The sequence below is a fragment of the Patiria miniata genome, unplaced genomic scaffold (genome assembly GCF_015706575.1).
Source record: "Patiria miniata isolate m_02_andy unplaced genomic scaffold, ASM1570657v1 HiC_scaffold_2, whole genome shotgun sequence".
NCBI classification, from domain to species: domain Eukaryota; kingdom Metazoa; phylum Echinodermata; class Asteroidea; order Valvatida; family Asterinidae; genus Patiria; species Patiria miniata.
In genome coordinates, this window is record NW_024037058.1 from 12,326,879 (window position 1) to 12,353,046 (window position 26,168).

The 26,168-nt window shown below is 41.8% G+C and overlaps 1 protein-coding gene across 1 annotated transcript in view; it reads left to right on the forward strand.

Annotated features, from left to right (window-relative positions):
• The window catches only part of LOC119726368 (organic cation transporter 1-like), a gene marked incomplete at its 3' end in the record, with an annotated part of 28,843 nt that overhangs the window by 2,356 nt on the left and 319 nt on the right, over positions 1-26,168 (forward strand). Inside the window, 5 exon segments of the mRNA XM_038198023.1 lie at positions 10,278-10,454; positions 11,343-11,447; positions 22,038-22,296; positions 23,765-23,933; positions 25,581-25,722. Coding sequence (XP_038053951.1) covers positions 10,278-10,454; positions 11,343-11,447; positions 22,038-22,296; positions 23,765-23,933; positions 25,581-25,722 — 852 coding nt within the window.

The window sequence follows — 26,168 nt, forward strand, 5'->3', positions numbered from 1 at the left end:
GGGAAGACTAACCAGCATGGCTAGGAGGATATTTTTTAGAAGGAAACATTGGGAAGACTAGCCGGCATGGCTAGGAGGATATTTTTAAAAAAGCAAAGTTGGGAAGACTAACCAGCATGGCTCGGAGGGTACTTTTTAGAAAGAAAATTGGCACAGCTAGTAGCCTAGCATGAATAGTGAACGAAGTTTACGTGAGGCCGTACAAACGCAGCGTGGAAAATTTCAAGGATTGTAAGGAACGGATCATTAAAACATACACCGGAAAGTGAAGTAGTTTATAGTTAGTATAGTATAAGTAGTAAGGAATGCCGGCATGTAAAAGCTCTTACCAGTCTGTTTTGGTAAATTTGACAAGAAACCAGAAATTTGTCTAAAAAGCGAGACTCATCAGGTACAGTTCGCTAGACCTTGGGTAGGTTTCGTCTCGAGACTGTACGTTTTCGTATTGCTACAAACATAAGGTCTATAGCTGTCCCTAGGCGTACCTCACGATACGTCAGACGATCAGACGATCCTCGTGGAGAAAGGGGGTTTAAACCGCTCGGAAAGTGCCTTTAAATGAGCTTGACGACAGTTATAAAGATCCAATCATTGCCAAGCTCAGCACGAGGGGATACAAATGTTTACAGACACAAAGATGGCAACAAGTAAAACGACAGAACGAACGAAAATCTTTTTGCCTGGAATTGAATTATTTATTTTAGTTGAAGGTATTATATGATTATCAGAGCTATAAGTATAACTTCCATTAGATTTTTTTTATTGAGACGAAACCTACCCAAGGTCTAGCGAACTGTACCTGATGAGTCTCGCTTTTTAGACAATTTTCTGGTTTCTTGTCAAATTTACCAAAACAGACTGGTAAGAATTTTTACATGCCGGCATCCTTACTACTTATACTAACCTATAAACTACTTCACTTTCCGGTGTATGTTTTAATGATCCGTTCCTTACAATCCTTGAAATTTTCCACGCTGCGTTTGTACGGCCTAACGTAAACTTCCTTTACTATTCATGCTAGGCTACTAGCTGTGCCAATTTCTTTCTAAAAAGTACCCCCGAGCCATGCTGGATAGTCTTCCAAACTTTGCTTTTTTAAAAATATCCTCCTAGCCATGCCGGCTAGTCTTCCCCATTTTCCTTCTAAAAAATATCCTCCTAGCCATGCTGGTTAGTCTTCCCCAATTTTCCTTCTAAAAAATATCCTCCTAGCCATGCTGTGGTTAGTCTCCCCAATTTTCCTTCTAAAAAATATCCTCCTAGCCATGCTGGTAGTCTTCCCCATTTTTCCTTCTAAAAAATATCCTCCTAGCCATGCTGGTTAGTCTTCACCATTTTTCCTTCTAAAAAAATATCCTCCTAGCCATGCTGGTTAGTCTTCCCCAATGTTCCTTCTAAAAAATATCCTCCTAGCCATGCTGGTTAGTCTTCCCCAATTTTCCTTCTAAAAAATATCCTCCTAGCCATGCTGGTTAATCTTCCCCATTTTTCCTTTTAAAAAATATCCTCCTAGCCATGCTGGTTAGTTTTCCCCAATGTTCCTTATAAAAAATATCCTCCTAGCCATGCTGATTAGTCTTCCCCAATTTCCTTTAAAAAAAATTAAAACAAAATAATAATAAAAAAAAAAAAAAAAAATCAATAAAAAAAAAAAAAAAAAAAAAAAAAAAAATATAATAAAAAAAAAAAAAAAAAAAAAAAAAATCTAATGGAAGTTATACTTATAGCTCTGATAATCATATAATACCTTCAACTAAAATAAATAATTCAATTCCAGGCAAAAAAGATTTCGTTCGTTCTGTCGTTTTACTTGTTGCCATCTTTGTGTCTGTAAACATTTGTATCCCCTCGTGCCGAGCTTGGCAATGATTGGATCTTTATAACTGTCGTCAAGCTCATTTAAAGGCACTTTCCGAACGGTTTAAACCCCCTTTCTCCACGAGGATCGTCTGATCGTCTGACGTATCGTGAGGTACGCCTAGGGACAGCTATAGACCTTATGTTTGTAGCAATACGAAAACGTATCGTGAGGTACGCCTAGGGACAGCTATAGACCTTATGTTTGTAGCAATACGAAAAAAAAAAAAAAAAAAAAAAAAAAAAGGGGGTTTAAATTATATTTTTTATTTTTTATTTTTTATTTTTTTATTGAATTTTTTTTTTTATTATTATTATTTTGTTTTAATTTTTTTTAAAAGGAAATTGGGGAAGACTAATCAGCATGGCTAGGAGGATATTTTAAAAGGAACATTGGGGAAAACTAACCAGCATGGCTAGGAGGATATTTTTAAAAGGAGAAATGGGGAAAATTAACCAGCATGGCTAGGAGGATATTTTTTAGAAGGAAAATTGGGGAAGACTAACCAGCATGGCTAGGAGGATATTTTTTAGAAGGAACATTGGGGAGACTAACCAGCATGGCTAGGAGGATATTTTTTAGAAGGAAAAATGGGGAAGACTAACCAGCATGGCTAGGAGGATATTTTTTAGAAGGAAAATTGGGTTTTCGTATTGCTACAAACATAAGGTCTATAGCTGTCCTAGGCGTACCTCACGATACGTCAGACGATCAGACGATCCTCGTGGAGAAAGGGGGTTTAAACCGCTCGGAAAGTGCCTTTAAATGAGCTTGACGACCAGTTATAAAGATCCAATCATTGCCAAGCTCAGCACGAGGGGATACAAATGTTTACAGACACAAAGATGGCAACAAGTAAAACGACAGAACGAACGAAAATCTTTTTTGCCTGGAATTGAATTATTTATTTTAGTTGAAGGTATTATATGATTATTAGAGCTATAAGTATAACTTATATAACATCAACACGTAAAAGTTCTTACGGGGTAGGTCGTACAGTCTCGAGACGAAACCTACCCAAGGTCTAGCGAACTGTACCTGATGAGTCTCGCTTTTTAGACAAATTTCTGGTTTCTTGTCAAATTTACCAAAACAGACTGGTAAGAGCTTTTACATGCCGGCATTCCTTACTACTTATACTAACCTATAAACTACTTCACTTTCGGTGTATGTTTTAATGATCCGTTCCTTACAATCCTTGAAATTTTCCACGCTGCGTTTGTACGGCCTCACGTAAACTTCGTTCACTATTCATGCTAGGCTACTAGCTGTGCCAATTTTCTTTCTAAAAAGTACCCTCCGAGCCATGCTGGTTAGTCTTCCCAACTTTGCTTTTTTAAAAATATCCTCCTAGCCATGCCGGCTAGTCTTCCCCATGTTTCCTTCTAAAAAATATCCTCCTAGCCATGCTGGTTAGTCTTCCCCATTTTTCTTCTAAAAAATATCCTCCTAGCCATGCTGGTTAGTCTTCCCCAATTTTCCTTCTAAAAAATATCCTCCTAGCCATGCTGGTTAGTCTTCCCCAATTTTCCTTCTACATAATATCCTCCTAGCCATGCTGGTTAGTCTTCCCCATTTTTCCTTTTAAAAAATATCCTCTTAGCCATGCTGGTTAGTTTTCCCCAATGTTCCTTATAAAAAATATCCTCCTAGCCATGCTGATTAGTCTTCCCCAATTTCCTTTAAAAAATTAAAACAAAATAATAATAAAAAAATAAAAAATAAAAAAATATAATTAAAAATAAAATAAAATAAATAAATAAAAAAAAAAATAAATAAATAAATAAATCAATAAAAAAAAATCTAATGGAAGTTATACTTATAGCTCTGATAATCATATAATACCTTCAACTAAAATAAATAATTCAATTCCAGGCAAAAAAGATTTTCGTTCGTTCTGTCGTTTTACTTGTTGCCATCTTTGTGTCTGTAAACATTTGTATCCCCTCGTGCTGAGCTTGGCAATGATTGGATCTTTATAACTGTCGTCAAGCTCATTTAAAGGCACTTTCCGAGCGGTTTAAACCCCCTTTCTCCACGAGGATCGTCTGATCGTCTGACGTATCGTGAGGTACGCCTAGGGACAGCTATAGACCTTATGTTTGTAGCAATACGAAAAAAAAAAAAAAAAAAAAAAAACTTTTGATGACGACTTCGGGAGCGAACGATTTGCATGGTGGGCGTGCGCGCGAGTGTACCGCACCTACGGGCCGCGCCAGGGCCGCGGCCTGGGACGGGGACAACAGTGCACCAGCAGCAGGCCTGCGGCGCGGTGACCCGTGTCGCGTATAATTTTGCCAATTCTCCTCATTGAAGTCCGCCATGACAGTCACACGCATATCGGCGGCTGATGCGCGAGGGCGTGCTAGCGATAGGTTGAGTATTACTACGCGTGCCTTCTTGCAGAAGCATAGATCGGTTGATTAACATCTAAACGTTAATTTCATTTTGATAATTATTGAGGAAGGGTGGAAAAATCTAAAAATGTATAGCCTGTGCGCTGAATTCATTATAATAACATCAATATAACAACTTATGCGTGCAAAACCAGGGCCGGGACAGAATTAACTGGAGGGGACAGAATTACCTGGAGGGGGACAGAATTAACGGGACGGGGGGACACTTTTACCTAGGTAATTCTGTCCCCGGACACTTTTACCGGGGGACAGAATTACCGTCCACACCGGCCACCGATATAACCGGCCATCGCGAGAGGGCGCTATCACGACCAACCAATATCACCCACGAACCTGTCGGAACAACGTCTAGGGTACTTGCATTGATCTCCATGTCTGTGTATATGGAGATCAATGGGTACTTGCTATTGGTTGTGTAATGCGCGCGCATCTGTTTTGCCTAATGTATGTAGCGCGCATTATATATGTTGCATAATTACCCCAAATAGATGCATATTCATAGTCTAGTTCCCTGACGTACCATACCGCGCCGTATCCCGCGGATTGAATCATGATGTACATTTTTTGTACAATATTTGTGTATACTGTACATGTACATGTAGTGTAATGGTGCATGTGTATCAAGGTGACCGTTTTAGCCCATTTTCGGCTAACTTTGTCAGAATTTTGTAAAAAACACGAGAGTTTGACAGAAAATTTGACAGAATGGATTTTTTGGGGCAGATTTCAGGCAGAATTCTGCAAAAAAATGGTTGTAAATTTGATTTGATGAGAACAGCAAATTTGAACAAAAAATGAACAAATTCTGAACAACAAATTTGAACAAAAAATGATACATATTTGTTTAAAAAGCTTCAATCCTTTTCAAACAAACCCTGGCATAATGGGACAAGATGGCTGGTCTAGGCAGAGTTGTAATGACTCGAGTCAATTACTCGACTCGAGTCGACTGGAATCACAATTTTTGGTGACTCGACTAGACTCAAGTCCCTAAGGGTAAATGACTCAACTCGACTTTACTGCGAGCAAATGACTCGACTCGACTCCAGTCCCTTATCAAAGTACTCGACTCGACTCGAGCGAAGGCTGATGATTAAGACTCGATTGAGTCCCAAAAATACAAAGCGCAACTTTGCGAAAAGTATTCGCAATGACTTACGGTGCAAAATTTATGCTCACTTTACTTTGCGAATAGCAATCATGTACAAATAAACAAGTGTCACAGACTCCCACCTCATGGTTCTAGAACGCACAAATTACCATCCGGGAACCAGATTTTTAAACACATTTTCTAATTCGCTGTTTCATCATCGGTTTTTGGCGTTTTCTTATGGAGCTTTTGTATTTGAACGCTCGCTAAAGTTATTGCCTCCTTTTATAAATTTTGGTATACATAGTGTTCAAATAATCGTAACTCGAATTGACTCGAGCTAAATATTTGTCTCGACTCGACTCGACCTTTTGACCTATAAAATGACTCGACTCGATTCCGTCGAGTCACTTCTTTAAAATGACTCGACTAGACTCGAGTCACAAAAATCAGTGACTTGTTACAACTCAGTGGGTCTAGTGCTGATCCACTGGGAAACGTCGTCATGGCCGAATCTGCATTTTGCCCGAAATTTACAGGGTAATTTCATGACATCTTTATGTGACTATAGAATGTTTATAATGTGAGTTGAACCTTAATTATGGGTAATACTACCAATCTACATGTGATTTTAAGTGTTTCAAGTGTATTTCGAGTAATTCTGGGGAATTTGGCAGATTTTTGATAAATCTGACAGATTTTTTTATGTGCATTTAGCAGAATTTAGCTCTGACCTTACGGTCACACTGATGCGTACGCACATGAGTGTACGAGTACGGCGCCTACGTGTATCATACTCCGCCAAGTTCTCCGTCGTATTTTACGAACCAAACAGCGCGAGCGTACTGCAATGCTACCCGGACGGGCGGCCGGCGCCGTACACCATTTTCGCCCACTAGTTTCCCCCATTCCCAGTCTTTTCCTGGAATAGTAAACGGTGGGGGGGGGGGGGAATTAATTTAAGCAAGATTTGCCCTAGACGCAACCTCGTCCCCAGTGCTTACTTTATTTCCAACCTGGTTTCCAATAGTAAACCCTGGATAGGAAACTTCCTTCCTGTATCCTGATTCGATGCCGCAATTTGCTAGGAATGGTTTTATATCGTGTAGTTGGTGGTGTTAATTTCCAACGTGCATTACGTATTTTCACGATCATTGTATTTTAACGTCCACGCCTTTTCCAAATACTCATTTCCTTTCCAGTTTGCTCATATATAAGTGTGAAATGTGACACACTGCGGATTGACGGGCCAGATTGTAACATTTAACTTGATAAAGTCGTGCTTTCATAACTCACGGCGCGCGACCAACCAATGATGCTGTTTTTACCCCATACACACCGCATACAAAATCAAAACGCTAATGTAACGCACATACAGGCTCCAGACTTGCAATTGGGTCTATGATGGTTTTCCATGGCACATGCATGTTTATCCAGTATATCCCGGCAGTGTCCCCGCGAGCTGCCTTTAAATCTCCATGGTGTTCCCCATTGTGTCCATAATTTGTATCACCCACATATGGTGTTCCCATGGCGTCCGAATCCTCATGGTGTACCCATGTGTCTAAAATCCCCATGCTGTTCCCATGGTGTCCAGTAAATCCCCATGGTGTTCCCATGGTGCCATACAATCCCAATGGTGTTCCCATGGTGTCCATAAAATACGTGGTGTGTTCCCATGTTGTCCATAAAATAGCCATGGGGTTCCCATGGTGTTCCCATGGTGTCTATAAATTCCCATGGTGTTCCCATGGTGTCCAAAAATCCCCATGTTGTTCCCATGGTGTTCCCATGGAACTCGTAAAATCCCCATGGTGTTCCCACGTTGTCCATGCAATCTCCATGGTGTTCCCATGGGTTTCCCATGATGATCATTTTAACGTCGCCGTAGCCATGCGCGTCGGCAAAATGAAACACTTTTTTTTTTCAATGGAAAGATGATGTCTCAAAATCGCCCAAACTCACTGGTTTGACTGGAATTCTGCTGCTGCGCAATTTCAACGTGTTTTTTAGATGGGGTTATGATCGAGAATAAGCTTTATGTGGCCTCTCTGGACTCCCATAATATTTGCACTAAGTTTAGTCGGGCCACCATTTGCAGTCATCCCAGCCGACATTTGAAGCAAAAAAGTGGTGGGTTAAAAAAAAAAAAAAAAAGCCGCGTCGCCGCCCCACCACTTTGGACAAGCTCCATACCAAAAACCGGAGACATTTTTTTTGGGCCTTACATGGTGTGTTCTTAATGACCCCATGGGTTTCCCATGGGGTCCCATGGGAATCCCATGGGAATCCCATGGGATGCTCAGGGACATTTCTGTAAGGGTTTCTGCGCAGATTTCTGCGATTTGTCGCACATTTTATCGCAGATTTCTGCGCAGATTTCTTAAACGCTCACGTCTTAAATTGTAGGTCAGGCAGCCTCCGTGGCTAAAAAATAAACATGACGACATTAATGGCCTTTTTTAAAGCGCGGCTTCGTTTCCGATTTCGCTTTATCACTTGTAGCTTTTAATGTTCTGATCAAATCTTTAGATAAATCACTTGCTTCGTAATATCATACAGTTATGATAATACAGTTTGATGTTTTTGTAAGATAGCATTGAGTAATGTTGATCTGGAATCTTCAAAATTACGGAACCAAATAGCACTGTTAGCAGGCGGAGCCGAATGAAGACCGAGTTTTGGAAAATCTCGGTAACGGCGTCAAATTCAAAATTGTACATGACGCAGCAAAAGTTCGCCCGTCCAGTATGTCCGAGTATATTTGATGCACAAAATCGTCGTTGAATTTCAAGTTTTCTAGATGAAAACAATGAATATTAATTATCAACTCATTAAAAATAAAATAATAAGCAATTAGCAGTTAATTAAACCTATATTATATACTCGGAAATACTCGGGCACTATCCGATTGTCGACGAAACGACTTCGGCAAAGTTCGAAAATTTTCGGAAAAAGGAGGAATTCCTCCCGTTTTAGTCACGTGACGTAAATTGTAATACATTGTATTACCGGAGGCTACCGGACCTACAACCTCGTCCCCAGTGCTTACTTTATTATCAACTGCGTTTCCAATAGTAAACCCTGGATAGGAAACTTTCTTCCTGTATCCTGATTGGATACCGCAATTGGCAAGTAATGGATTTTTCATCGTGTACTTGGTGCTATTATTCACAACGTGCAGTACGTGTTTTCGCGATCATTCGTCCACGCCTTCTCCAAAATATACTAATTTCCTTTCCAATTTGCTCATATTAATATGAAATATGATATTGCATGTTTTCTCGATAAGATCGTAACAGTTTGATTTCAAAAATCGTGTGTTTTCGTAACTCACGCCGTGCTCGCGTTGCTACGAACTGACTCTGTTTTTACCCCAGACACCGCATACAAAAACAAACGCTAATGTATAACGCATATCCAGGCACCAGACTGTTCCTCATTTGCATACGTGTTAAAAAATCTTGCACATGCAAATGATCCAATACCAGGGTGAGAGAGCAGGTAGTGGTGGGCGCGTACTGCTCGACACCCTGGGGGACGAGGTTGACCGGACCTAAGATTCATCAGGAATAGTCTTAATCTTTTGGTCTGGGAACCAGACTATACTTTCGGCAGCCGACTACTATCCTATATGCAAAATTAATATCATGGAGACCAGAACCCCGACATTCTTAGACCCCTTAGCTTCAGCAGAAAAATAGCCAGGCGCCAGTGTGTTAAAAAGATGCAGAAATGTACGATAAAATTGTGCGACATCCGCAGATTTCTGCGATAAAATGTGCGACATCTCAACAATTTGCGATAAAATGTGCGACATCGCAGAAATCTGTGCAGATTTCTGCGATAAAATGTGCGTCATCGCAGAAATCTGCGATAAAATGTGCGACATCGCAGAAATCTGCGCAGAAATCTGCGATAAAATGTGCGACATCGCAGAAATCTATTTCATATTAGGTGCACTAAAAATGTACACCAAAAGCAAATGATACGCCTCCACATTCAGTCTGCACTTAGGCATTGCGAAGACAACGTTGTTCAAAATTCTATGGAAGTGTAGATAGGACATGGTTAAAAATAAAACTAATTCTTACGTACGAATTACTAAACCGTACGTACGAATTAATAAATCACACGTACGAATTAAATAGTCAGTGGCGTAGCCACGGGAGGCGGGGGGGGGGGGTCTGCGTGGGGGGCAGTGGCGTAGCCAGGAATTTTTCAGTGGAGGGGAGGGGGGGGGGGGGGGCTGCTGCTGGGGGGCTGGAACATTTCATGGGGGGTGTCATGATATGTTCAGTGGGGGGCGACTGGGGGGGCGACAAGGTTTCATGGGGGGGGGGGGGGGGGCTGTCACCCAACGCCCCCCCCCCCCCAGTGGGCTACGCCACTGCGACAGCCCCCCCATGAAACCTTGTCGCCCCCCCAAAGTCACCCCTCCCACTGAGATTTTGAGTTTCTAAAAAAATTATCATCGATCTACATGACGGCGCCCCCCCCCAACCTGAAATTTCCAGGCCCCCCCCCCCGGCGGCCCTTCCCCCCCCCCCCCCCCCACTGGAAAATTCTGGCTACGCCGCTGGAATACTAAACCGTGCGTACGAATAATAATCCGTACGTACGAATTAATAAATCGTACGTACGAATTACTAATTATTTCGTACGTACGATTTAGTAATTCGTACGTACGGTTTAGTAATTTGTACGTACGGCTTAGTAATTCGTACGTACGGTTTAGTAATTCGTACGTACGGTATAGTAATTCGTACGTACGAATTAGTTATTCGTACGTACGATTTAGTTATTCGTACGTACGGTTTGGTAATTCGTACGTACGAATTAGATTTATTTTTAACCATGTCCTATCTACACTTCCATAAATTTCAGTTTGTTGACTATCATTTCATTCTAGATCTTCACCAATCCCAGTGTTAATCACTGGTGCTCTGTCCCCGAGATACGGACCCAGTGTGGTGCCTGGGGCCTGGATGAGGCCCAGTGCGACCAGAAGATTATTGATGTGGCTGTCCCAACACTGAGTGGCAAAGGAAATGACAACTGTCGACGATACAACTGGACTGGTGTGGAGGTAGGCTCCTAATGGGTTCCAAGACCTTCGTGTTTCATCTTTTCACAGTTCACCGAGTCTTAAAGAACCGAAACAAGCATTATGCCATGTCCAGAAACAAGCACAGGAGGCCTTATTCATGAGTTGGCCATTTTTGTCGAGTTCCCTGAATGTATTTCATTAAGTGTTAACTGTTGAAAAGGATGGCGCCAGACTATTTATGCCTACTTTACCGTCATTTCTTTTTATTTTATAAATATGGCATGGGAATGTATAGGCCTGGGGAGTGTTTAATTACAAATGTTTAATTATTCATTTGAAGCAGACTGAAATTTAGTATAAATTAAGTTGCTTTCATTTCTCTTCGCAAGTTCCAAAAATTAAGATTTTTACCTCACTTTCAATTCAATACGGCCGACTCGTGAATATGGCCCATTGCACGATAAGCTCTGGCCCGGTTTGGGAATGTCCCACTTCATATGCGAAATAGACGCGCAGTGCGCATCGATCGAAAAAAACCTGATCTTCCCGAAAACCTTTCGGCAAGTGTGCGTTTATATGACCACGGCATGGCATTTACTCATTTGCAATTTTCGGGGACAGACAGACAAACAGACAGACACCACGACAGTAGACGAACAGACAGGCCGCCCAACAAGTGACATGGGTGAAAGCTCCTGCCAGAACTTAAAAAATCCAGACAGAGAAACCCAAGTTAAGTTGGTCTCAGAGCGCACAAAATTGTATTCTGAATGGCTATTCATCGCCAGAAGTTTTTTCATACTTGTGGTCTATACAAGGGGTCGTATTTAGCCCATTCTTTGCGTTATTTTAGGGGTGACCACATACGAAAACACTCGCCGACTCACAACTTACCACCGAAATCTTTGTTACTTGGCTTTTGATTAGGTAACGATCAACACAACAAGAGGAGAACTAAACCAGACCATCATTGACTGCAACGCAGGCTGGGACTTTGACCATTCAGTGTACAAATCCACTATTAAAGAACAGGTAAAGCTAAAGTTTTATTTTCCAATTTTGATTCGAAGTACTGTTCATGTAATTGATTAAAATATTAAAGTTTGAAGAGAAAAGCCCCACTTTACTATAAAGAAGAAAGTATGGGTAAATTTACTGTGTGGACTTCCGAACAAAAGAGGTCCACATAAACCAGGTAGAGGCGACGTTGTGTGGACTTGGGCAAGTCCACACAGTGTTTCCCCATTTCTGGAAAACAGGTTTAGAGGCATTTTTGGGTTAGGTTTATCCCTGGCAGAATGAAGAGAAACAAGTTAAAGGGAATCATAGACAAAAATTGGGTCGAAAGAGTTTTCACAGTTTGAGAAAAAATGATTTTTTTTCACTGGTTTTTCTTAACTACACGAAAGCAATGGAATGTCCACACTTGGTATGTAACGTGTTTATGGTGTAAATGGAGGACACACATGTGGAGCCTCATCGAGTAAATGAGGACAGGAGTCAAATCGAGGACGACCTCGTTTAGAAAACGTTTACAAAACCAACTTAGTTGGAGTGTAACGCAAAGGAACGAGGAAGTTGGAGTGTAAACGAAGGAATGAGGAAGAGGAACAATAGAAAATCCTCGTTTACACCATAAATGCGTGATGTGGGGGTACGTTCACGAATTGTTCAAACCGCCCATGCCAACACACAGCGCTGCCAATACAGTAGGCAATAAAGTACTCAGGCTATCGATGCCAATACGCGGTGCCCTGCTGTTGTACTCGGGCTGTACACACGAGTAGCATGGGGGTCTACCCGATGTTCCCCAATACCTACAGTATTCCAAATACCTATGTTCCCCCTCATTCCAAATACCTATGTTCCCCCTTAGGGTTATTAACCCCTTAGGGTTATTAGGGTTATAGGGTTAGGGTTAGATGGTTAGGTTTAGGGTGTGGGTTGGGGAACATAGGTATTGGGGAACATAGGTATTGGGGAAATATATGTATGCACCCGTAGCATATGGTTGTCCTTCACGGAGAAATTAGAGGCACAATATGGGAAATGGGCGGGGGGGGGGGGGGGGGTTAATGGGTGAGTTGTTGAAATATCGGGCTGATTGATGTAGTACTATAAGTTTGTTTTAATTGTCCTGTCAACTTTGTGTGCTTCTCGGTCCTTCATGAACCTGGTGGACCATGCCTTCCCGAACCTGGAGTTTGGCTGTGGGAGCGCTGACAACATTGGGACCATCTACCCCTACCAAAGACGTCAAGAGGTCAATGACTTCTGTCTTTTCAAATTCCCTGGATAAATAAGAACGTGTCCCATATTGTGCCTCTAATTTCTCGGTCAAGGACAATCATGCTACTGTCATGTCCCCAGTTCCCGTATACATTATAATGGCTACAAACTCATGCACGAATACGACGTTATTCAAACGCACTACTACTTTCTCACTCAAAGTTTCTCAACCTTTCAAATTGTAAACAAATCGGCTATATAGTCCCTAGTTTCAATAAGATAACAAATTTCATTATCTTTCAAGTCCATCGAGAAAAAACAGTCTGTGAAACAAAAATGTTTGTCCCGTTTTCGCGGCTTTGTCGCCGGCGTGAAACACCAGAAATGACCTTGGCAGTGGAGTGACTGATAACAAAGAAACCAACAGCTGTAACTTCCAAGAACAATAGACCATTATCATGTTGCGGTCATTGTTTTTTTCCCATTCATATCAACGTAACCAAAGCGAGGCTGGAAGGAATAGTCAGGTTCCTTTTTGTACAAAAATTGGATACAGGGCACGTGACTGCAATGGTCACGTGGCAGCATGATAAGGTCTATCGGGGTCTATGAATTAACATAACGTAACAAACTGTAGACAGGGAAGTTTTGCTTCTTTCCCAAGGAAATAAAAAGTAAGTATTTTACCCTGATGTGGCAAAACATATTTCATACACATATCTACTCAGAAAGTCATTTGAGTCCAAAAACAAAAATTGAATGAATGGGTAAAACATTGCGAGATGATTTCATGCCTTATAAGATGCCACTTTTGACAATAACAAATGTCTCCAATTACTTATCTTATTTGGTCCTTCTAAACAGGGTATTAGTTTTTGGCTTTTCCGCTTATTTGCGGAAAAGCCTTTGTTTCTGTACTTATTTTTTTATTAGGTGTTGGGCTTTAGCCCAAAACCTATTGTTTTTGCTAGGGTTTTTAGTTTTTTTTTCTTCTATACATATTCCTTCTCCAGAACTGTGTGTCAAAATGAAAACATATATGAACTTCAATTGTCAATACATGAATGCACAACCTACCGCAGATTTCCTTTTTTGCAATTACGTAATCATGACGTCATCACGGGTCACGTGACGTCACTTCAAAGTTTAATAAATTTAATCTTTGAAATTCCATATAAAATCAACCGTGAGAGACCGGAACCTGAAATGTGCAGAATCGACATGGTAATACATGATCTTCATTTTATCCTGTTCGTGTAAAATCACGTGACCCTTCCTTCCGGTCGAAACCGGAAGTGCCTAATAATTTAAAAGTGGAAAAAGATATGAACTTGCTTTTTACGATTTAAGTGTCTGCCTGGATTGACCTTTCAAAAAAATAATGGGTGACGCCATGAAGTGTTGGAGCGCCCTCTAGCGGCAGGTTAAAAACGTCAAAAACGCATTTTCACTTGATGTCTGTGGCGAAGTTTGCGGTAATCGCTTCAGAATTAATGTACATGATGACCATTATGCAGACAACACCTGTGCGCGAAAAAAAATTGATTACGTCATCAGACCGGAAGTAACAACAAAAAGACCTTTAAATCATAAAAAAAATTGCTAGAAAATATACCGTGATAGATATATAATCAAGATGTGGCTATATATAGCACAGTAAATATAGCTCTGGAGGTTTCTGGCAATGACGTCACAATGACGTCATCAAGTGTCATATTACAAGCAAATAAAGATTTCCATATTTAATCTTTGAAAATCAATATAAAATCAACTGCCACAGATTTGATTTTGTTTTTATGACTATTTATACAATTTTGCAGGGTCTTCATTTTTGGTATTAAGTGCAAAATCACGTGACCCTTCCTTCCAGTCGAACCGGAAGTGTCTTATAATTTGAAATTGCCAAAGGATGTGAACTTGCTTTCAACGATGTGAAGCTCTGCCTAGGCTGTACTTTACAAAAATATTACAGGTGACGTCATAAAATGTGACAGCGCCTCTAGCGGCATGTTGACTAAGTTAAACATGGATTAAAACATGCATTTTCAGTTGATGTGTTTGGAAAATTTTGCGGTAGTCCATGGCCCAACACCGTGTGGTTGTTCCTACAACCTCTAGTTATTATTTTTTTTTTTCCTCTTGGGACTTCCAACCAAAATGCCATAGACTTTGTGCACGTTTTTTCTGATCGGCACTTTTTGCATAAAGCATACTCATATAACATTGAAACTTTACATAGTCAAAGAACATATAGCGAAGGTCTTTCGCGAAGATAGACGCAATGATGACGTCATCATGGGTCATGTAACGTCATCTTAAAGGTGCATACTTTAGGGCTCTATATCGCGAGAATGGTAAGGGGCCATTCAGAATTTTCAGTGTTTTAAAATTTCGACTTTTTATCCAAATTATTTTGACCCACCCACCCACCCCTAATTTCGATTAATAAAAAACTGATTTGTTAATATGCAGAAGTTAAAAAACAAACATGTACATGCACTTGCATGTACCCATGTATTTCACATGTCATCCAGAAAACTTTTCAGTGACGGCGTGATATCGTCTGTCTTCCGTACCAGTGCAAGCGAGGAAGACAGACAACATCACGCCGACGTGGCCTTCAGTTTTCTTGTGTTTTGCCAGCTGATATGCCGTTGGGAATGACAGGTTGCAGTCTTGGAAGCCGCAAAGATGTGTTTAGTAGGAAGGGGCGTAATCATACATGTCGCCACTACATTTAAAGTTACATGGAATGGAGTTTGGCCGCCACCATGCATTTAAGTTTTTATCAGACTTGTGTTTTCTTAAAAAGAAGTGGTTTTCTGGCTAGGAAAATAGCAAGGAAGAACCGGTTTTGTGCAAGCAAAATTCAGGGAATAATCTGTTGATATTAATAACTTGTTGGAAAGTTCCAAGGTCATTCCAAGAAAGTTGCCGCCGTGAATTAGGGTTTAAAACATGGGAGGGGGATGGGATTTGCTATCAGCATCAGCAGGGCCGCCGTTCCTCATTCTTCTTTTTATGGGATGTATGATAATGTAGCGGGATCCTACTGGGCTCTTGTCCGCCAAATCCGGCCAAACGCAAGAAAAGGGGACAGACAGACGGGATTTCTAACTCTGAAGGAAGATCTCATTTATTTCGCCAAGCGGACTCTGCGGCCAACTTGCCACACCGCTACCAGAACTGCAACTGATCAATTCCCAGCATATACATGCACAGTTTCACAAAATGTATTACAATGTTACAACTTTACCCAACCCTGGAATCCAGCCAAGTTCTTCCCGCGCAATTGAACAAAAGAACCCCACTTAGCCAACCTATTTGTAGAGCCTATTTCCGGAGCGCGCGCTAGCCAGACCCAAATCCAGGTCAGGTGCGCGCCGCCGGAGCCCCTCCGCCGGAGCACTAGTGCTAGAAAGCAATGACAACAAAAGTGTGCATAGACTGTCCGTTACACTACCCCCTCCTTAAATTGGGCCTATTCTCCTGAATAGGGGCACATATACAACACATTTTACATGATTCTTTTTGTTCTTTAACCCAACATTGGGTGTCCTCAAAGGATGTGGAGCAACGTTGATCTGGTCCCCCAAATGGTTACTCAGATCAAACATTAATCCAGCAATCCATGATGACAACCTCTTCAACAGGGAAACATTTTAGAAACAACATGAGAAATCAGACACTTTACTTTGTTTATCAATGGGTGTCCTCAATGGAAGTTGATCAGCGTTGATTCTAGTCCCCAGACTGGTGCACAGAATCAAACAATGATACAACAAACCGTGATGACCAGCCTACCTTACAACAATTTCAACACATTCTTTTACAGTTTTTTTTCTTGTTCACTTCACTTGCAAACTGTCCTTTATGTCCTCACTATTTCACAAAACAATGTCCATCCAAGAGAGAACTTCTCTCCAGTCTCTGCCTGTGTTGCACTTCGCAAGCTTTAGTGTCTTCAGCCAAGTACAGGTCACAACGCTGTACTCCTGCCACCTGGTCGTTGACTCCCAACCTTGCTTTGGCCCCGTTGTCTTCCGTGGTGTCTGTCCACGCACTGTTGTCTTCTTCGGCAGCCTTGTCTTCTGTGGTGCATCCCGCACCGGCGGATTCCCAGCCTTTGATGCTCCCTGCATCAACGGGTATCCTGTCTTCTGTGGTACTCCCTGTACCTTCGGCCTCGTCTTCTTTGATGCGTCCTGCATCGCCGGATCCGCAGTCTGTTGGCTTACCGTTCTTGTCCCTGTCACCTGCACCTGCGGTCTGAAAGTCAATGTCGTTGCTTGCTCCAGCGGGGCTGCTTTCGCCGGGGGACAATGCCGCTCCGACTCGGTTGCCGTCACCTGAACATGAAGGTCAGTGTCTTGTGGTCGATTGTCCGTGGTCTGAGTTGCTGTCCCGGCAGTACGGCGGTCGATGAGTTCAGCGTGTACCGGCTGATCGGCATGCACCAGCGGAGCCGTCCACAACGGTGGATCAGTGTGCATCGATGGAGATGTCCGCAACGATGGAGCTATCGATGTGCAGCTAAAGTTCTCCGCAGCAGTTGGATCAGGACTGGACAAGTCGGTGCATCCACGAACCTCGATCCGATGGACAGCTGCCATGCTCGCCAGTATCATGGGACGGGGCTCCACGTCAACAGCAGGGCTATCATCGCTCGCAGCGGCCTCCCTACTCGTGGTCTCCCCATTCACGCGACAGCCCGGCCTAACATCAACTTCTGCCCCCGGACCGCTGAACAGGCTTGCTCGTCGTTCATCTTCATCCTGATCCGCACTGGTAGAATCATCGGAGCTGTACATCGCTTCCAATTCGGCGATCATTTTATTGATCCTCTGCAACACACCTACCGCTGAACCAGTTGCCTGTGGATTACGTCTGTCCGAGGAATGGGCTGATCCACAAATCTGCCGCTCCAAGGAGTCTCCCACCTTCCGAACGTCAATGATGACATCGTTGATGGCGTCCACGATCTCAACTGCAGCTGTGCTTTCTGTCATTTCTAGTCGGTCCAAAATCCCGTCAATATCCCACCAGCTGCCACCATTTGTAGCGGGATCCTACTGGGCTCTTGTCCGCCAAATCCGGCCAAACGCAAGAAAAGGGGACAGACAGACGGGATTTCTAACTCTGAAGGAAGATCTCATTTATTTCGCCAAGCGGACTCTGCGGCCAACTTGACCACACCGCTACCAGAACTGCAACTGATAAATTCCCAGCATATACATGCACAGTTTCACAAAATGTATTACAATGTTACAACTTTACCCAACCCTGGAATCCAGCCAAGTTCTTCCCGCGCAATTGAACAAAAGAACCCCACTTAGCCAACCTATTTGTAGAGCCTATTTCCGGAGCGCGCGCTAGCCAGACCCAAATCCAGGTCAGGTGCGCGCCGCCGGAGCCCCTCCGCCGGAGCACTAGTGCTAGAAAGCAATGACAACAAAAGTGTGCATAGACTGTCCGTTACAATAACATTGGAGTACGAGGGGCTCTGCGAGCTGATGATCTTTTTTTTAAAAAAAAACATTGTGTTTGCAACCAGCTAGGGAAGATTTTCGTTTATTTAAGACTTACAAGCACTGGTATGGATACCTGTGTAGTTATATGACTAAACTGCCTAGAGCGTATTTGTTATAAGGTTATTTTTCCTTTTTTGGAAATTCAATACGCATATAGGGAGTAAAATCAGTTCCACTGCTGGGTTGCGGTGATGGGTGGGTTATAACTTGTCAACACATACCTCGCCAGCGGGCCCATTAGATTGGTGATAACCGGAGAGCGGGAGTTTCAAAAAAACCCATCCGGTGTTTAGGCGACGCAGGGACTGGTTTGTGTACATGTGGTTTTTGTTTCTAGTTCACTTAATGTTTTGATTTATACGGTGATAATATGCCGTCCCACCTGTTTTTCTTTTTTGTGTGTCGGGGGAAACAGTGCATATTTTCTGTGCCCTTTTTACGCACTTCATCAGTCACCCTTTGTTTAATTCTTTTGTACGTATTTATTGTATTGCTGATGATGGTAAAGAATATTTTACGCGTTAGCTTTTTTTGTAATGATCAGACTAAGTGGATTCCTTATTTTAAATTTTTTTTTTTTCGAAATCCATGCCTAAATGACCATTATGTTAGTTCTGTTCTATACAAGGTGTTCTAATAGGATTTGAACGTTCTCCTCATCCAAGTTTTTTCCTTGGTTGGATGGTGGAGATGGGTTAATCCTTGATCGGACCAGGCCATCTTTTATGTTTTTTTGTCGTTTGTATGCCAGGATGGGTTGGGTCGCAAAGAGTGCACTGAGAACATCATTATCGCTGATCAGATTCCAGTGTTTCAGAAGGGCCTGCTTAAGAGCTGGTGTTTAATTTGTGGGTTGTAGGGTAAAACAAAGACCAGCGGGATATTCTTTTCGGTTTTTGCACGATTTTTAGAGTTCACGCGAGTTTCGCCTTTTTGGGGAAGAAGGGCTAAATCTTCTTGGTTGTATCTGCGTTTTTGTAGTTTGTCTTTGAAGAATTCAACCTTCATCATTACATCCCACTGGCGGGCCTGTGCGGGTTGCGTGTCCTTGCGGAACAAAATCCAATGCTGCTGGGCGGAGGCGAAAGCTGTCTCTTTGCAGCTTTTCGACAGCAAACATGAGGCACAAACAAACCTTTCGTACGGTGAACTTGGGTTTTTCATTATTAGCTTTTGCTGTTTCCAGAAACTGCAAAGATCGGCAGGTATTTCGCATGTTGTGAGTGTGACGGCACATGTTGTGACATCCATGGTGGTAGCCATGTTGTTTACAGTCGAGTCGTGGAAATGCCGCACTCGTCGTTGTACGTTCACGCATGCCTGATGCATGCAGTATAGCGAGCGCAGGCTGCGATAGTCTTGGACACCAGGGGTTGAATGGTCCAGTTTTTATAGCGATTGGTAATCAACGCCCGCGGCGTGTAATAGAGCCGATCTAGTACACCTGGTACCCTGCTGCCTCGCACGGCCTAACCGCTACAAACGCCCGAAATCCAAGTCTATTGAAAAACCACCTCCTTACATACACGTAAATGACGTACATGTACAGTACATGTATATACAGGGTACGAAGTTGCAAAAGAAACGCGCATCGCGATATTCGAAACAAATTTAAAAGAACTAACCTATTGCCAGATTTTCCAGAAATTTAAAGGAGACTTTTTAGTCTAAAACGGACGAAATCACGTAATTCCCGATTTTGGGCAATAATGCGCACGTAGAGCAAGTATTCCTTACGCCAACAGAGGGCAGCATATACATTTAATGGTTAGTTTTGTTTAGCATTCGGCCGGCAGCTATAAATGCAAGTTAAACATTAAATGTATCTGCTGCCCTCTATTGACGTAAATTATATACTCACTTGGCTGTACTGTACGCACTTGGCTATTGCCACTCAACCGTGTGTGCATGGCTATCGCCGTTGAAATGATTTGCCGCCCTGTATATTTTTCTACTATAGAAGTTAACTACGCCAATGTTATTGATTGCAATGATCTATAGCCCTCTACCCGTCTATTTTATTTACTTTTTTATTAGTAGAAAATGTCGTTATTAGTATTTGAAGTTTTGAAATATAAGGAGTCATGATTGCATCAGATTGTGCAGACCAGTAGTTGCTCAAAATGGCATGAGTATGGTAGGCCTATATGTCAGAAGAGGGAAAAACATATCTGTATGCTCATGTTGTGAAAACAAAAACACAAAAATACGGACAACGGAAAAGCCGTGTGCTCTGTTCAAAACAGACGCATACCTCTAGTTTATCATTATATCTCATCTGTCGTTTGAGTTTGTGATGTTTAAGTATATAATGTCATGTAAGTTGAAGGATTTCAGGCCGTTTTCACAGACGTAAATAAGGAAGATGTAACGATTAATAAGAAACCTTATTTTTGTTTAATTATACAGCTATAAAGTAGTTTCCTTGCTCTTTTTGATGCAAGAATAATTGTCCAATAGAATGTGAGATGAAGGGAAATTCTCAAAGCAGGCCAGGATAAGCAACCTAGCTATTGCTTTAGCTCAATTTCAACCTTCGCATTTCTGTGCCGTTTTCAAAACAACAGCAAAAGAACCCAGTAAATCTCCACGTACCACGCACGTTCAATATCAGCTTTTTATCTCAGATGGCTATTATACCACTGAAGTCGGCCATTGGGCGCCAGTAATTGACTTCAGTCTCTTCTGTGAAACGGGGGAAGGTTTTAAAAGCCAAGAAAGTCAGCTCTTGTAGGCCTCAGCCTGCGTCATTCGACTTAACACAGAAACGGAGGATTATAGAGAAATTGAAAAATCCATAGTCTAGACGCGCGAGGCCACGGTGCTTCAAGGACGGATGGGAGGGGGTGGGTTGGGGCAGGGATGTTATATCTACCCGTTGCATCCTATAGTTTATAGGCCCAGTAAAAATATAACAAGAAGGGTTATAGATTGTCCGAAAAGTCTAAAGAGTGTGTAGTTTTCATCGAACTTGAATTCAATCTTGCACGGTGTTATTAGTGATGATTGTGTTTACCGACTTGACGGAATAATAGTTTTTCAAAGGACAATCTGCTATGGCCCTATAGCCAAATATCTTTCTCATGACATACTCTGTGCCAAATTTATCATCAAAGTGAACAATCCGCACAAAATAGCCTATCTGCCTCCTTCACCATGGGTTCTATCCCAGAAAGTTTCGCCGGGCGAGCTGCAACTTGACGCACAGTTAAAATCGAATAGCGTTTCCCCCCGTTTTTTTTGTTCCAGCACCTACGAGACATAACACTTTGAGGGTCAGTGGAAGAATGTGTGATATAACTTAAACTATAGCCGGTAAGGCCAAAAACAAGTCTCCGGCTTCTGTTATGCGCGCGCGTCGCCGTATAGCCATGCGCGTCGGCAAAATGAAAAAAAAAAAAATTTTCAATGAAAGATGATGTCTCAAAATCGCCAAACTCACTGGTTTGACTAAAATCCTGCTGCTGCACAATTTTAACGTGTTTTTAGATGGGGTTATGATCGAGAATAAGCTTTATGTGGCCTCTCTGGACTCCCATATATTTGCACTAAGTTTAGTCGGGCACAATTTGCAGTCATCAGCCGACATTTGAAGCAAAAAAAATTAGGTAAAAAAAAAAAAGCCACGTCGCCGCACCACTTTTTGGGCAAGCTCCACACCAGAAACCGGAGACTTTTTTTGGGCCTAAAGCGGTCAATTTCATGACATAACGACAAAATGCAAATGTTATACATATGAGTGATTTTTTAAATTCATCATTCTTCTTTGTTAATCTTCACCAGGGGTTTTCATGAAAACTGTACAAAGGTCATAATGAAGGCTGCATATGTCTTTCATCATAATTTGATGCTTTGTCTGCAGTTTTCTGTTGTTTGCGACCAAGCTTTGCTGAACGAACTACCGCTGACAATCTTCGGTGCCGTGGGGATGGTGGGAGTGGTCGTCTTTGGTGCTATAGGGGACAGATTTGGCCGTCGCCCCGCGTTCATTATTTGCCTGATCACACAGACGTTGACTGGACTAGTCGCTTCATTTTCTCCGTCGTTTACCGTCTATTTTGTCGTCCGTACTTTTACGGGATTCGTCAATGGGAGCGTGTTCTACTGTAGTTTTGTTTTACGTAAGCATTTTTTTTTTGAAGGGGGGGGGGTTAATCAAACGATCTAATCTAGTGCAGTTCAAGAGAGCAGCTAATCGCATCATACTGCTCGCGGACGAGGGAACGAGGTTGCTAAATCACCAGGCGGCACATCCCGACTTGAAATAAAGTCCACTGTACACATGAACACGGGCGGCGGAACTGGGTGGGGGGGGGGGGGGGTCAGAGGGGCAGGGGCACTGCTCCCCCCCCCAGATTTTCCCAAGCAAACACACTTATGCCCCTCTCGCGCTTAAATAAATGTTTTCCCTCCTTATGAAAACAAAACTGCCCCTCAAACGCACACAAATGAAAGCATAATTATGAAAGCGCTACAAATAAAATTGTCACTCCTCTCTTAATGCAAACCTGCCCCTCAAAACACAAGTGCCCTCTCGCACTAAGATTGTGCACCTTCTCGAGATGGAAAACTGCCCCTCGAAAGCACAGATACCCCCCTCGCAGTAATACAATTGTGTCCCTCTCGAGATGGAAAATTGGCCATCAAAAACAATAGTGCTCCTCTCGCTAAAACTTCTCGAGATGGAAAACTGCCACTCGAAAGCACAATTAGTGCGCCGCTCACAACATTAAAACTCAGCGTGCCCCCTCTCAAGATGGAAAACTGGCCTCTAAAAAAGAGCTCTTCTCGCGAATAACAATTATGGTCACTGAACTGGCCATCAAAAGCAACAGTGCCCCTCTCGCGATAAAACAAACCCAAATGGTCTTTCTACATAGGTGAAAGAAAGACAAAGAGCAAGATGGACAACGTGTGCATTATTGTTTGTTTCTCGTCATATAGGTTTATAGCGAAATGGACGGGACCATTTTATTTTCCTCCATTATCACACCGACGGAAGGTGCCCTTGTTTCTGAGCCAGTGCCCCTTTTTGGTGTTGCCCCCTGCAAGCGTTCCGCCGCCCCTGCCTGAACACGTACGCATTCACTTCATTTGTTTATTCCTTTATTTTTAACAAGTCCCAGAGGGTCAGCGTGGCTTTTAACTGGCTCACTGACTAACTACATTACTTATTTACCGACTGATACCTTTTTCATTCAAATTCACCAACTCTAACATTCATTAACAGAACCAATTTAGTCATTTACCATTCAATTTCAAAGTTTGGTCATCCTCTTTAGGCGAGAATGGCAGCATTCAGAGATCAAATTTGTCTGATATCAATCAATTTGATTTCTGAATAACAAATGTTTGGCGTCGACGAGACGAAATTGAAATCTCCGGGACAAAAACGTGAGCTCGTTGTTTGAATTTGCTTGAACTGAATTTGAAATGGTCTGACAAAAGACGAAAATAAACATTGGAAGTGTACTAAATCGATGGTGATGAACGAATTCAAATGTTAGAAACGGTGAATTTGAATGATAAACATTTTAAAATAGCCGGGAAAACCTATAATATAGGTGTTCCACTGTTACTTTTTTTCAGTCATGGAAATGATTGGCCCGTCCAAGCGGAACCTTGTTCGTGTCTCTCTGATGTGTATCGGCGCCGTTTGTATGATGAGTTTAGCGGGCTTTTCGTATTTCATCCGTTGGTGGAGAGGCATGTCCATTGCGATGGCCATAACTGCGATTGTCTTGGACTTCTTCATCCCGTGAGTTTGTTCAAATTCAGTAATGTTGACAATACAAACTTTTGGGGGGTACCCTTAATTCAGTGAGTTTCATTTTCACCCAAAAAGTAACCCGTGCAATTCAAACTGTTTTATCCAGTCCATTCCAGCTCACGTTCTGTTTTCATGTGAACGTCTAGGTTCCAAACACTGACTAGTATAGACGCAAACTCCCGTTTTACCATTATTGCTATCTGCGTGATCGATTGAACTCGTTTTGTTATGGCCGTCCTTTTGCAACATTTCCAATGTCGTGTAAATTAATATGTTAATGAAGTTCTGCATGCAGCACTTTAAAAAATCTAGGATATGAAAGCCCGATTAATAAGCTTTCTTTTCGTACAAGAATTATTCAAATCACTCATGTAATTTTCAAGTTACGGAATGTGAAACACAAAGACAGTTTTAAAGTTCTGTCAACGGATCAAATAAAAGGTAAGTGTTGTTGCAGCAAAACGAAAACAAGTCACATGGGGATGAATGTTAGTTGTTTTCGTTTTGCTGAAAGAACACTTACATTTGATGTGATCCATGGACAGAACTTAAAAATGGTCGTTGTGTTTAACATTCCGTAATTTGAAAAGTACTTGAGTGATTTGGATGATTCTTGTACTAAAAGAAAGCTTATGAATTGGGCATTCATAATAGATTTTGAAAAAGCTACACGCAGAACTTCATTAACAAAATGGTCCTGCCATTTGGTTTTTTTTATACTCACCCTGTATAGATCGGATAAACCTCTTCAAGACAAACTATACTTAACTCTCTAAATCCCAAAGAGTAGACTGGAGTGAAATTAAAAGTGAAAATCACTCTCATTTTAGATTGAAATAGTCTAAAAAAAATCACTTCAGTCGACGCTCGAGTGAAAACTCGATCTATTCTACTGAATGAAATTTCACTATAAAGTGTCTGGTCCCTATACAGGGTGAGTCCAAAAGAAAGTTACCCAATTTGAAACATATTAAAAAAAAATATTTGGCTTGCTCCATTTCACAAAAAAGGGATAAAGTACATCTTATTGACTTAATTAAATTTCACGTAATTTGCGTTCTCTATTTCCAAGTTATATCTAAAAAATAAAAAGATCACAAAACTCGGCTGATCACTTACCACTGATCATTTACCGTTCTTCGAACCGATGGATGAATGAGTACAATGAAAGTGGACGTGTAATCTGTAATACTCACCCAGCTAAATAGGTTATAATGTCATTCCATGGACAGCTGTACAAAAGTGTTATTTAAGTAAAACTTCAAAACTCCTAATAGCATGGATCAATTTCAGTATTTTTTTTTGAGATGTGCGGAAGGAGATGCTCTTTTCAGATAAACTTCATTGGTGTTTAAATTTGATTGCTTTTAAGATACCCCCCCCCATTAATTTGGGTAGCTTTCTTTTTGACTCGCCCTGTATTTTCCGACTGCGGGAGAGAATTTACTCGAAGGGAGAGAACTTTCGCTCTTTTGAATTAGAGAGTATGTTCAAAATATATTTTGATTCGGTTATAGGCATGTGTCAGTTCATTCTGAGGAAGCTGCTTGAAGAGAACTGTTATTTTCGCTGTTGATGTTACAATTTCAAACGATGACATCAAAAAAACATTGACTTTGTATCTGGTGTTTGCAGGTTTATTCCCGAGTCTCCGGCCTGGCAGCTGACAGTCGGTAAGATTGACCAGGCAGAGAAGACCATCCGGAAAATGGCGCGAGTGAACAAAGCGGAACTACCGGAAAAGCTCTTCACCGACGAAGATATCGCTGAACTCAAGGTAAAACCTATCAGTCCTAATGCTATAGGTTTTTTTCCAGCTATTTTAAAATATTTTTCGTTCGAATTGACCGTTTCTTATATTCCAATTCGTGAGGGTTTCCAAACATATCCAAACATGAGTGTGTGTGCGTATACAAAACACTGCCTTGTGTGGTACCGGAACAATGGGAGGTATCCCACAAGGAATGCCCACCGACTTGCGGGGTACTGTTTTGGTACCCCACAAGTTTTTCACGAAATAGATATATAGATTTTACTGAAAAACTAGGAATTTCCAAGGTGGGTTGATTCGTCGCAAATGGAAGAGTTTTAGAAAAGGGATATTAAGTCTGAATTTCAGCCCAGGAAATTAACTATGGTTAAAATAAGAGCATTTTGACATAATTGTACTTGGTACTACTTGGTGGTTATCCTATTCAGAAACTCCTCGAGGAAGTCTAACTA